This window comes from Acomys minous (genome assembly GCF_964271855.1).
Source record: "Acomys minous genome assembly, chromosome: 13".
In the NCBI taxonomy this organism is placed as follows: Eukaryota; Metazoa; Chordata; class Mammalia; order Rodentia; family Muridae; genus Acomys; species Acomys minous.
In genome coordinates, this window is record NC_140495.1 from 56,805,936 (window position 1) to 56,820,375 (window position 14,440).

At 41.2% G+C, this 14,440-nt stretch overlaps 1 protein-coding gene across 6 annotated transcripts in view; it reads left to right on the forward strand.

The window, feature by feature from the left end:
- The window catches only part of TSGA10 (testis specific 10), a 96,516-nt gene that overhangs the window by 74,630 nt on the left and 7,446 nt on the right, over positions 1-14,440 (forward strand). For all 6 annotated transcript variants that reach the window (XR_014773696.1, XR_014773697.1, XR_014773698.1 and 3 more), the window contains 2 exons: positions 3,359-3,568; positions 13,306-13,508. Coding sequence is in view for 2 of the 6 variants with exons in the window: in XM_084753261.1 (XP_084609387.1) it covers positions 3,359-3,568; positions 13,306-13,508 (413 nt within the window). In the remaining 4 variants the exon portion in view is untranslated. The remainder of the gene's footprint in view (positions 1-3,358; positions 3,569-13,305; positions 13,509-14,440) is intronic.

A 14,440-nucleotide genomic window follows, 5' to 3' on the forward strand; every position in this document is an offset into this window, starting at 1 on the left:
ATGTGGTTGCTGGGAATTGAACTCAGGACCTCTAAAGGAGCAGTCAATGCCCTTAACCTCTGAGCCATCTCTCCAGCCCCCGGGTTAAATTTTATACATGGTATTAACTACAATTTTTTATCCTTAACATAAATCATATTTGGTCATATTGTGTGTGTGTGTGTGTGTGTGTGTGTGTGTGTGTGTGCTGAAATTTGTTTTCTAGATTTTTTCTGTTGTGGTTGAACTTTTTCTTACAATAGCCTGTATGGCTTTAGCATCCAAGTGATACTGAGTTGATACAGTAACTTAGAAGTATCCCTTCTGCTTGTAGTGTTTGTCAGATTTGTATATAGTTGCTGCCACCTCATTAAAGCGTTGATAGAATTGAAAGCTAAAGTCACCTGAACCTGTGCTTTTTGGGAAGTTTTAAAATTGCTAGTCAGACTTTTTTTTTGCTATAGGCCTGTTCTATTTCTTTTATATTCATTTAATAGTGCTTTTAGGAAAGTGTCAATTTCATCATCAAAGTTAATTTAATGATAGAGTATATCTTTATAATCCTTTTATTTAATAAATCATAATTGCTTGGTTTCATCAAATTGAGAATATTTACTCAAGTATTTTTTCTCCCTTGCCTTTTTCTCTAAGATTCTGAAATTTAAAGTACAAATATGTGGACCATTTGATACTATTGCACAGATTATGAAGGCACTGTATATTTTCCTAGTCTTTTCTTCTTTTTTGTTTCTTCTTCTATTGTTTATGTATAGTTGCTATTTTTGTGTGTTGTGGGTGTATTATGTGATAAATACATATGAGCACATTTGTGTCTTTATACAATGATATAATTCATTGAATAACAATACATTCATAAGCTGAATAAATTATATTAGTTGCTATTTGCCCAGTAATACCAGTTTTCCTCTATAGCTAGTTGTTGGCAGCCACAGGTGGTTCTTTTATTGTATTCCTCTTTACTAACAAGCACTTACTACTTTGCACCTTACATGTGTGTGTACATGGATAATAGAATGTCCAAGGAGAGTTTAGAATGTCTGTCGTCAAGATGGAGGTGGTAACCTGACACAAGTGCAAAAAGAATCTCAAGGGGACCAGATAAGACAAGACTCCTGAGTGCACAGGTGCAGAGCTGCTCGGGGCAGCGATGGGAGCAGGAATCCTTTGCCATGGCAGTTTCCCTGGACAGCATTTGGTCTTGGAGGGCTTCTTCTAAAGTCCCAGGAAAGGTTATATTTGCTTTCATAGATAAGCCCAGACATCTGTTTTTTTCTGATTTGGTATAATTTCTGGTGTCATTGTTTATTGCCATGATACTCAGAGCTCAATGGCTAGTCAGAGACTTCGTCTTAAAAAATAATGTAGAAGCCGGGTGTGGTGGCGCATGCCTTTAATCCCAGCACTCGGGAGGCAGAAGCAGGTGATCATCACTGTGAGTTCGAGGCCAGCCTGGTCTACAAAGCAAGTCTAGGACAGCCAAGGCTACACAGAGAAACTGTCTCAAAAAACCAAAAAAAAAAAAAAAAAACCAAAAAAAAAAAAAGTGGAAAGTGACTTAAGGAATACACTAGATGTTGACCTCTGATCCCCTCCCCCTCCACCCCCCATGATGTTAAACTCAGATTAAGGCTGTTGCTATGTAAGATGAGTCATTCAGGGTCAGATGCACACTGAAAGCTGGTATCCATGCAGCATAGACTCACCGAGGAGGCCCTCCATGTTCTTCCAAGTCATTGTCTCCTGGTACTGCCACCTCTGCAGTTTTTCATCTGTTTATAATGATTGATGTCCATTCTGGTTGTGGATCCAATTTTTCTGAAATTTTACATGTCTGGCATGTTGGGTTTATACTTGTTAGTTTTATTTGCTGAGACATTTTGATATATACTTGTTTGCCTTGAACTTGCAACATAGCCTTGAATTTCCAATCATCTTAGTAGAACCTACAACCTCCAGAGGATTCTTTTTCTTTTTCTTTCCGTGGTGTTTTTCAAGACAAGGTCTCTCTGTGTAGACTTGGCTGTCCTGGAATCGCTTTGTAGACCAGGCTGGCCTCGAACTCACAGCGACCCGCCTGCCTCTGCCTCCCAAGTGCTGGGATTACAGGCGTGGGCCACTGCGCCTGGCCAAGGTGAGCTTTCCGAAACCAAGAAGCTTGGCCAGTTCTCCTCACCTGGGAAGGTCACAGGCCACAAGCCCACCGTACTGGGCTCATGCATCTCCTGTTACTTTTCTGTGACTGTCGGCTCCACTCAGGGCAGCCTTTTCTCAGTTCTTGGAGTGTTGTTCTTGCATCCAAACAGAGCGGCGGCCCTTGGCATCTTTTCAGCTTGCACCGCCTCTCCCTGCTGTGTGTCTACTCACTATTCGTTTACTCAGGGGAGCCTTTCCTGGCTTTCTGCTTCTTCCAGCACAGGTCAGTTTTGTTGTTGTTGTTTCCAACTTTTTCCAGAAATATGTTCTTAATGTGTTTCTACATTCATCTGTAACATATTTGATTGATACAGGTCTTCTCTGTAGTAGAAGTTTGTGAGAGCAGAGCTAATTTTGCGTCCCACTGAATTAGTACAGAGTATCCTGCAAAAGTGTGATGGGTGGGTGGACAGATGGATGGCTAGAGAGAGGACGTGAAGGATGAGTGAGGAGGGCTACAGGAGGAAGGGAGATCGCGAGGGTGAAGGGGACATTGAATTATGCCCAAATAATGTGTGTCAGGAATTTTTAGTGTTTTATACTTGTAAAAGCACACACAGTTTTTGCCTCCTAGTTGTCCTTCATGTTACAGCAAACAAATACTGCTCTGTAGGTGGCAGTGCACTTACGTAAGCGTCGTGCTGGGGAAAAGGTGTGGAGAGTGGAATTATTTTGAACATTTGAAAGCATTTATGTAACTTGAATCTCGTATTACGGCTTTTAAAATATGCTTTTCCCATAATTGGTTGTGCTTAATTTGTACTTGATCAGAGCTTGTTCTCTCAGAAGTATTAGTGTTAGAAACTTGTCAGTCTTCATTGTAGGATGGCAGAACTGATACAGACGTGTCAGTCAAGGCTTGAGAAAGCGCTCTCTGAATGGGGCGGTGGCTATTATTTTGTTGTGGTGGTGGTTGTTGTTCTTTGCAGCAGCAACAGTTAATGTATTGTAGACCATGTAAACTGTGCAAATACAGATACAGCTGTAGACTAAACTCTGTATATCACAGTGGTGTTGAACCTGCAGGTATCTTAACAGGAAACTGATTTTATCTCCCTCCCAGCAGCACCTGTATTCCTGAGGTCAGCTGCTCTAACCCTGAGGGGTTCGCCCCACTGTTGTCCATGTCGACTTTCTTACCTGTGCATTCGTCTTGTTTTTGCAGCACTTAAATGCAGAGCGCTCTTACAAATCTCAGATTTCCACTTTGCACAAGTCTCTTGTGAAGATGGAGGAAGAGCTTCAGAAGGTTCAGTTTGAAAAGGTGTCTGCGCTTGCTGATTTGTCCTCCACGAGAGAGCTCTGCATTAAACTGGACTCAAGCAAAGAACTGCTTAGCCGACAGCTGGTTGCCAAAGATCAGGAAATAGAAATGGTATGGAATACTTTAGAATTGCTGTTACTTTAACAGTACTACAATTTTGAAAAAGGGTTTTTGTTTTTTATATAAAATATTATATCAAATAATTATGCCTTTTTGCTTTAAATTTTGTTTTTATTATACTTTAACATTTTTATTTGTAAAGTTTAAAAGGTTCGTTTGTGACAGCTGTGTTCTAAAGAATTCAAGAACATTTAAAAAGAGACAAAAATCTTCCTTTGAGCTTGTAGTTTGCAGTTATGTTTAGCTAGAATTATAAAGCACACTGACAGAGCTGTGAGCAAAGAACCATAGCCTTATCCATCTGAATTATAACCTTGTGACTTTCTTTCAGCTAAGCTTACCTAATAATTGAATGAGTTATTTTAAGTTACAATGCATTTGACTGTATCTACTTTTTGCCTACACTATGGATATAACATTCAAACCATACAGGCTCATGTTCTCCATGACTTCCCAATATTGACATAAAAGTAATTTGAGATGAATAGAGAAATAGGAGGAGTCCATAAGGAATTACTGCTGAGCATGGATGGGTGAGGCATCCCTCATGAGCAGTGGTCCATGTGGATTCTTGAATGAAAACGAGTACTTTTTAGTGACCAGTGTGATGTGTTTGAGAAATAACTGGTAGCAAATCTGGAGAGATGGAATTCAGCTCTTAATATAAAGATGCTGAACCGTTGGTCACCTTGGTTATTAATTATTACTAAACCTTACTGAATTTATTATTGGGTTAATCTATCCTTTATGATGCATTTGAGAATCACTTGTTTAGTTTATTTTATAAGAATATACTATTAATATTTTAATTATGTGGTATCTGCCCAAATCACCACTCTTTTTTTGTGGTTGCTGATTTTATAATTTTTTTATTAATTTATTCATATTACATCTCAATGGTTATCCCATCCCTTGTATCCTCCCATTCTTCCCTCCCTCCCATTTTTCCCTTATTCCCCTCCCCTATGACTGTTCCTGAGGGGGATTACCTCCCCCTGTATATGCTCAAAGGGTATCAAGTCTCTTCTTGGTAACCTGCTGTCCTTCCTCTGAGTGCCACCAGGTCTCCCCCTCCAGGGGACATGATCAAAGGTGAGGCACCAGAGCATGTGAGAAAGTAACATCCCACTCTCCACTCTACTGTGGAGAATGTTCTGACCATTGGCTAGGTCTGGGTAGGGGTTTAAAGTTTTACGGCCTGTATTGCTCTTTTAAATTATTTTTATTTCATCATGGACTTTTAAAAGATTAATTCGCTACTGTAAAAACTTAAAAAATATTTTATTTTACTTAAAAATTTACTTGATTTTTTTAATTGTAAAAGTGGTAGCATGTTACTGTAACAACTGAAATGATGTAAAATCAAAGTATCAGTTATAATCTCATAGTTTATAAAAATAGGATGCCACTTGCAAGTAGAGTACAGTCTTATTGTAATTTTAAAGTTTTAAATCCTAGCCCTCAGCAGAACTGTATATAAGGCTTGGTAACAACTTAATTGAAAAATTTTTTTTACTGTTTTGTAGCTTTCTCCTCACACAGCTTTTCAAAATTAAGTGTGACATTAACTACCATGACTGTTTCTGTATGTGCTTTTTTATGCAAACTATTTATGTAGATGTCTTAGTTTCTTTGGTAAGCTGTGATGTCAGATGCCAGGATCATCCTTTTATTTTTGTACCACTTCAGTTATCAAAGACATTGATCTTAAAAAAAATTTTGTGGTAGTTTAAATGAGAGTGGCCATCATAGGCCACTCATATGTTTGAGTGTTGTCAAGAACTGTTTGGAAAGGTTCAGGAGGTGTCACCTTATTGGAAAAGGCTGAGCTTTGGGGTGTCAGCAGCCCACACTGTTCCCAGGTAGCAGCCTTTCTGCCCCATTTGTGTATAAGGAGGTGAGCGCTCAGCTCCTCAGCACTGTGCCTGTCTGCCTGCTGCCTGCTGCCTGCTCCCTGCCATGATGGTGATGGACTGACTTCTGAAACCGTAACCCCCAGTGTACATTTTATACTATAAGTTGCCTTGGTCATGGTGTCTTATTACAGCAACAAAGACAACTTGTGGTTTCTAAGGTGATAGATTGGCCTTTAATAAATTAAATGAAGAGTACCTGTTACCTAGTTCCCCTTAATGATTACATTTTGAAAAATTATAGTCTGGTATAAGTATAGTATTAGCACTGGTCTAGGCAAACAAGAGACTTTCCACTGCAGATCTGTCCTGTTTCCCCTTTTCAGACTTGCGTCGTTCTCCTATCAGCATGCTCATTACCTCTGCCAGCCATCTACCTGCTCCCCACTTCTGTGATTTTTCTCATTTCATGGGTGAGGGACAATGAAAGAGGGCAGTCGGGGCGTACATATAAATACATAAATATCCTCTATTTTCAATGCCAGCTAAAATTAATTTAAAGGAATGTTAATATATACTAAATCACATGATACATATGTTTTGGCCACTGGCTTTTTTCTTCTTCTCAGCCTAAATCTCTGTAGTCTCAGGTTGTTGCATCTGCCATTGTTGACTTTTTACTGCTAAATTTCTGTGCTGTTGGTGTAACAGCTTAACTATTCTCCCGCTGAAGATCATCTGGGCTATTTTCAGTTTGGAATTTTTGAAAATAAAGTTACCATAAACATTTGTGGGAATTTTCTGTTGTTTTATTTGCTTTTTGAGACAGGGTTTCACTGTGTAACTTAGTTGCATGCACATAGGTCTTCATTTCACTGCAATGCTCACAAATGCTAGTTTTAGGTGATAGTTGATTGTATGATTACTTTTTTAGAGAAGTACAAGCAATTTTCCTAGGTGTTTATATCATTTTTTCTTGTCTATTAACAATGAGGTAATCTAGTTTCTCCACATCCTTCTTCAAATTTGGTGTTGTCACTTAAAATTTTTTTCTCTAGCATTCTTATGTGTGTAAAGTGCTGCCTGAGGGTGATTCAAATATGCATTCACCTACGGATTGCAAAGTGGCACTTTTCTTCATGCTCCTGTTTGCTATCTGTGTGTCTTTGTTGTGACATGTCTCTCGTTATTTGTCCATAGTCTCATTGCATTGTTTGCTTTCAAATGTTAAAACTGGCCTTTAACATTAAACTGCTTTTAACATTAAGTTAAAAGCAGAAAATTTGCATAAACCTCTAAACAAATATAAAACTTGAAATAGTAATTTGAAAGCTTCCAGAAAGCAAACTGAGGCCTCCATTGCTTTAGTTGTGAATTCTCTTAAATGTTTAAAGATGTGCTGATACAAAAATGTTTAACTCTTCCAAATAAGCGAGAACATTTCTTAACACATTCTAGGACTCCAGTGTAATGCCCAAGCCTGGCTAAAACCTACACTCAAATGTTGGTGTTCAATTGAACTGGCATGCTAGGTGTGTCTGTGCCTTTATGGGGAAAGCATTCAGGTGTTCATCATGAAGTATAGTAGTTGCTGTAGTTTTTTCATAGATGCTTTTTATAAGAGTGAGAACATTTTCTTGTGTTCCCAGCTTATAGTTTATTTTTACTTTTGTAGTGATTGCAAGAAAAAAAAAACCTAAAGACCAATATTTTTTTTTTCTGAGACAAGGTTTCTCTGTGTAGCCTTGGCTGTCCTGGACACACTTTGTAGACCAAGCTGGCCTCAAACTCACAGAGATCTGCCTGCCTCTGCCTCCCGAGTGCTGGGATTACAGGCGTGCGCCACCACCTGGCTCAAGACCAGTATTTCTTATGACTGTAAGTTCTTTAAAAAGTCGTAATGTGATAACTACAAAACCAAATACATAGCTAAGGAGATTCCATGCTATGTAAAATGCTTGCAGTTTACTTCTTTTTTACTTACTCCCAATAACCCGACTACAAGGTTAGGTTAGTGATTTGAGGTCTTCTGGAAAGGTCACAGACCTACACTTGGATCCCAGCACTCATGTAAAAGTTGGTCCCGGAGAAGCACTGGCAGGTGGGTGCCTGGAGCTCATTGGCCAGCCATTCTAGCCAATCAGCGAGCTCCAGGCTCAGTGAGTGTCTTAGTGAGTGCTGTGAAGAGAAGCCATGGCCACGGCAATTCTTACAAAGGAGAATGTTTCACTGGGGCTGGCTTACACTTTCAAAGGTCTACTCCATTGCTGTCATGGTGGGACAGTGTGGCATATGGCGAACATGGTGCTGGAGGAGGAGCTGAGAGTTCCTCATTCTGATCCGCAGGCAGCAAAAGGAGACTGTAAGCCGTATTGGCATTAGATTGGGCATAGGAGACCTCAGAGCTCTCCTCCACAGTGGCACACTTCCTCCAACAAGGCCACACCTCCTGATACTCCCTATGGCCAAGCATTCAAACACGTGAATCCGTGGGGGCATTCCTATTCAAACCACCACAGTGAGGAGCCTTGACTCCAAAAAAATAAGGTAGAAAAGCAATTGTAGAAGACACCCAGGTTGACCTGTGACCTCTACACACATGTTCACACACACACCCATATATGTGCATGCACACTCCCATACATGTGGACATACACATACACCTCTCTAAATCTTAACAGTCCATAAAATGAATTTGCACCCAATGAAATGGGAGTTGTCCCGTGAATGTAGGATTGGTTTGTACCTGAAATCAATGTAAAACATATTATAATAGTCAAAGACAAAACCTGAAAGATCTTCTCAAGTAGATGAAGAGAAAGAATTCGACAAAAATCCAATACCTTTATGTAAGAAAGAATAACTATAATTTGGGAATACAAGGACACTTTTTCAATTTTATAAAAAGCATCTCTGAAAAGCCTACAGTAACCATTATAGTTGATAGTGAACAGTGAATGTTTTCCTCCATAATGAGATGCCTAGCACACCATTTTGTTGAGGGTCTAGCCAGAGTAGCAAAGTAAAAAAACAGAAAAAACAAGCATTCAAATTGAAGAAGACATCTAAAACCATGTCTGCAGGTGACATGATCGTCTATGTAGAAAGGAAACTGCTACAAACTTACTAGAACACATAAACACTGTGAAATTGTAGAACACTCACCCAATATGTAAAAATTAATTCTATTTCTTACTTCCACCTATTAGCAATTATCAATTGGAAATGAAAATAAAAACAGTTCCATTAAATTAAATGACATAAAGTGATAGCATCTGCAAAGCACAAAGTTCTTGAGAATAAATGTTGACGTTTATTTGTTACCATGTGCATGATATGTACATGATACGTGTGTGGGCAGGTATGCATGTATGTGGAGATGAGAGGGTACCTGTGTAGAAGCAGTTCTCTCCTTCCTCCTCTCCAGGGCTGGGTGCCGTCGGGTCTCCAGGCTTGTGTGGCAGGTGCCCTCCCCTGCTGAGCCATCTTGCCAGCTTAGGAAGAAATGCATTTAAAAGAAGTATAAAACTCCCATTTAACAAATGATAAAAGACTGTTAAATTATCAGCTGAATAAGTGGAAAGACATCCAGAACGTGGTAAACCCTAGAGACATAATAGATCTAGGGATTGTTTATTTGTTTGCTTGTTTTTATTTTTTTTAAGTATTTTTTTTAAGAATCTTGGGTTTGTTTTATATGTATGAATGTTTTTCCTGGATGTTTATTACATGTATGTTTGGTGCCTTCAGAGGTCAAAAGGGGGTGTCATGTCTTCTGGAACTGGAGTCACATGGTTGTAAGCCACCATGGGGGTCCTGGAGTTGAACCCAGGTCCTCTATAGGAATAACAAGTGCTCTTAAACACTGGGCCATCTCTCCAGACCATCCCCCAATATAGGGTTTTTTTTTTACTACTTTTTGGGAATTTCATATATGAGTATTGTGCTTACATCATTTTTCCTTTTCACCCTCCAACCCCTCTTATGTTCCTCTTGACTCCCTCAAATTCATGACTTCTTATTCTTTATTGATACATGGGTATATATGTATGTATGTATGTATTGTGTATGTATATATGTTCTGGACATATTTAGTGTTGCTGATGCCTACATATGCTTAGGGATGACGGCTTGGGGTGGGATAGCCTACCAGTGGGCTTGTGCCTTGGAGAAAACAGATCCTCCTTCTGTGGGAGCCACAGGTCTTCAGCGAGGGGTGAGGCCGTGTGAGAGTCCCCCACCCACACTGGCATGTCAACTAGTGTGTGACTGTCAAGTCTTGTTTAAACATCTATACTTTTGAGATTTCATGGTTTTATTCTTTTAAGGATAATATTTTTACAGATATTGTCAATGGCTAATATTTGGTAATACTAATATGTTAGAAGTTATTGGATACTTTAATTTCATGAGTTGTATGGCATATTAATTATACCCCAATGAAGCTGCTGTCAAAGAAAGTGCTATCTTGTTTTTTAGTCCTGCCATCAGAACTGAGGAGTCCTTGTCCTATTTGTGTTGTCAGCATACACTGACAGAGTCACAGTCTGACAGACTGGAACAGTGTCTGGTTGGCTTTAAATTCAACTGCAGACACTTGGTAATATCTAGACACATTCTGCATTTACAGCGTGGGGAATGCCACTGCACCTAGTGAGGAGAGACACGGATAGTCTAGCATCCTGTAATGCGTGGAGCAGCAGTTACTCAAATCAAATGTGAATGTTAGGGCAAATGGGGTGTTGGAATAAGAAACTCTGGACGAGAAATAGCACCTTGCTTTATTTTGTAGCTGCCTGGTTACTAACGAGGCATTCTGCTTTGCTTTTCTGTGGCTGCACTAAATACCATGACCAAAGCAATTTAGGGGAGGAAAGAGATTGGTGTTTTTTTTTTTCTTCTTACACTTCACAATCTCTCATGGAGGAAAGTTAGGAAGGAACTAAAGGCAGGAACCTGGACCAGAAACTGGGAAGGAACACTGCTTACTAGGTTGTTTTTTTCTGGCCTTACTGGAGGAAGTGTGTCACTGGAGAGCCAACGCTAGGCCCAGTCTCCCCTGCCCACCATCTTGTGGATCAGAATAAGCTCTCAGCTACTGCTCCATGCCACCCCCGCCTTCCTGCCGCCATGCTCCTCACCATGATGGCCATAAAATAACCCCTAATCTGTTTGTAAGTCTCCAGTTAAATGCTTCCTTCAATAAGTTGCCTTGGTCATGGTGTCTCTTCATAGCAATAGAACAGTAACTAAGACAGGTGTTTTGCCTTCATGTACGTCTATATTTCACCTTCATGCCTGATACCGGTGGAGGGCAGAGGAAGGTGCTAGACCCCCTAGAACTGGAGTTAGAGCTGTGAGCTGCCAAGTGGGCGATGGGAGTGAAACTCAGGGCCTCCGGAAGAGCAGCCCCTGCTCCTCCTTACTGCTGAGCCATCTCTCCAGCCCCTCAACTAGCTTTCTAATGCACTAAGACCCACCTAGGCATGGTGCTACCTACAGTGGGATGGACCTTCCCTATCAATAGTCAGTCAATAGGATTAATCATGTGTCAGTCTGATTGAGACAGTTCTTCAATTGAATTTCCTCTTCCCAGTTGGCTCTAGGTCTGGTAAAGTTGGCAGTCAAAATTAACAATCCATCCCTTGTCAACTTAAGTACAGGCATGCCACTGTTTGACCGTAACCTTTTCTTGCTTTGTCTTCAAGAATGCATGCTAGTATTAGTAGCATAACACAAAACAAGTCCAACTTTTCAAAGTCCCACAGTCTTTAAATTTTCTAGTACTTTTTAAGAATCCAAAGTATCTTGTCTATGGGCTCCTATAAAATAAAAATTTTAAAAACATGTTAAGTACTTCTCATTCCAAAAGAGAAGAATTAGGGCATAGGAACAGTTAGATTAAGGCAAAGCCCCAAATCACCAGTGTAAATAAAATCCTGTAGTCCACCGTCCATTATCCAGGACTTACACACAATCTTCTGGGCGCTGGGGCACAAGCAGTTGTCTCTAAGGCTCAAGGTGGCTACATTTGATGCTGTCTTTGGCAGATATTCCACGGTCCTGGTCCTGGTCTCCACTGCAGCTTAGGCTTCACCTTCACCGCTGGCCTTTCTTCAGGGACTCCAATGCTAACACACTGTTCCGAGCCTCGGTTTCTCTTTGTGACCCCTGTAAGCATGGGGTCTTTATTGGAACAGGAGCTGTACCTTCACCAACGGCCTCTTCTAACTTCTAGTCTCTGCAGGGAGGGTTCCCTGTCACACAGTGCCAAGCCCATCCTCTCCATGACACCTCAGCGCCTTCAAAACTAGTACCACGTGAGTGACTCGTACACACAGCCAGGTTCAGCTGCCGCCTTGAGATGTTTCCTTCATCTCCTTGGACTGTAGTTTATTTGTTGACTCTGAGGAAATACATTTCTCTTCACAGGAGATGCCACCTTGATGATGTTGATCTGTTATTAATCACAGATACTCTTCAGCTCCAGAGCACCAGCATCCTAGTAAAGCACAGGTTTTGCTTGCACAGATTCCTAGCACAAAATGTCACATAAATGGCTCCGATAGGGTCTTTGCTTCCCACTAAACTCCACATCCCAGACATTCTGGTTAGTTTCACCTTAGAACGACCTCAGTCCCCTGGGAAGAGGGCACGTCTCTTGAAGAATGGCCCGGATCAGATTGGCCTTAACTGTGAGAGGTCGTCTTGGTTAATTATTGATGATGAAGGGCCCAACCCACCATGGGTGGTGACACTTGTGGGCATGTGGTCCTGGTCTGTGTAAAAAAGCTGGCTGAGCCAGGTGTGGTACCACGTGTCTTTAATCCCAGCACTTGGGAGGCAGAGGCAGGTGGATCTCGGTGAGTTTGAGGCCAGCCTGGCCTATAAAGTGAGTCCAGGACAGCACAGCTAAGGTTACACAGAGAAACTCTGTCTTGAAAAACCAAAAAAAAAAAAAAAAAAAAAAAAAAGCAAACCAAAACAAAAGAAAGCTGGCCGAGCATAAATAGAGAGCCAGTAAGTAGTGTTCCTACATGGTTTCTGCTCTGACTTCCCTCAGTTGCAGACTGTCACCTGGACATTTCAGCCAAATGAATCCTCTCCGGCTTGTTTTTGGTCATGGTGTTATCACAGCAGCAGAAAGAAAAGGAGAACAGAGGTTCCCTTTCCTGATGTGTTAGCTATCTAATTGTATTTCTTCTTTTGAAAATTTTGTGATCATAATTTTTTTTTATCTCTCCTTGGTTTAGAAAGTTCTTTTATTCTCTGTCTACTGTGGTACCTGTTCCTCCCCTAGTAATTTAATTTCTCTTTTATTAGCTTTTAAAGTTTATCTTTCATAAGTAGCCTATTTAAGTGCATTTATAATTTATTGTAACTTATATTACAGGATAAGAAATCATGCTTTTGGCTGATATTCCTCCTTTTGAAGAAATACTTAGCTTACTGAGAACATTTTGAGCTCAGAATACCCCTCAAAAGGGCAAGTTTCCCCTAGGTTTATGTTAGGGCCCTCAGACTCCTTAGCTGTAGAGCACAGTGACATGCCGTAAGGCATTTAGACCTAACTCATCCACTTCAAGGCGATGCTACAGGCATAGGCGCCATCTTGTCAACTGTGCAGAGCTATAGAAAAAGGCATCAAAACTGGAGATAGAAATTGGTTGCAGTTTGAGACTGATAGAACTTTTAAATTAGTGAATTCTCTGATATGGCCTGAAGGGTGGGGAAAGTGGCACCGCATGCGCATTGCTGTATGCAGTTAACAGGAAACAGCTTCACAGTGTGCCCCACAGAGACTCACGAGTTTCTGACAACAAGTCAGCTAAGTGGATGGGCGGGAGTAAGTATGGCTCTGTTCCTGTCACACAGATGGAGAACGAGTTGGATTCTGCGCGCTCGGAAATAGAACTGCTCAGGAGTCAGATGACAAACGAGAGGATCTCCATGCAGAATCTCGAGGCTCTGCTGGTGGCCAACCGAGACAAAGAGTACCAGTCCCAGATAGCGCTGCAGGAGAAGGAGTCGGAGATCCAGCTTCTGAAGGAGCACCTCTGCCTGGCTGAGAACAAGATGTGAGCTGGCCGCAGTGCACTCTGGGATCTAGGCATGGGAGCGCGCAGGGTGCCGTTAGTTAAACTGAGAGTTGGGAGGATTATGACTGGCCTAAGATTTAATACCGTGGCCTAGTTCTTGCTACCTAAGATTTTTAGATGTAACAATCTCTGCTGATAGTTTTGAGCTCATAGTTTTGGATATCATGAGAGTCTGATAGAAAATGCTGCCATTAGGACACGTAAAGCAAGCACTGTGAAACCACAAGGACTTTTACATTTTGGGCTGTCTGGTATTGCTACCTGTCTCCCCATTTGCCACATCGTAGTTGCCTGTGTGTCTGTAAGACTATATGCTGGGTGCCCAGAAGAACTGAACCCCACAACATTGGGCACACCCTCAGAATTTTCATCTTAGCATTTTTTTTAACCCCCAGTAATACTAGCCTTTAATTTGAAGACTGTTAGTTTGATATTCAAGTGGAAGTGTATGCTGGGTAGTGAAAGTATATTAAAATTGGCCACTATCGGGGTCCTCAGCCTCTGCTCCTCTGTGGCCCATCCAGACGACTTTGTCATCCTGCTCAATTCTCATGGCTGGGCCTGGCCCCTGGGCAAGCGTGGCCAGCACATTCTCAGCATTTCATCAAGGAGCCCCAAGCCAGGGCTGGTTTCCTTGACAGTACTCTTGGGTCATCTTGGCAGTGACTGGGTCATTCTTGTCAGCTCCAGCCAGTGAGGCAGTTGTGAACCTTGAGCAGGTCCCTGGGGTCCTTTTCTTAGACTGGTGGGAAGAAATCTATCTTGGTAAAGAGGCAGAATTTCCACCATGAGTTTCAGACTGCTGCTAAGTGCTGTGGCACGGAGCTGGCCAATGTGGGAAGCTTTTATAAAATGTATGGTTATGAAGAACATTTGCATAAATGAATAATAAAGGTTGATGATGTATAATA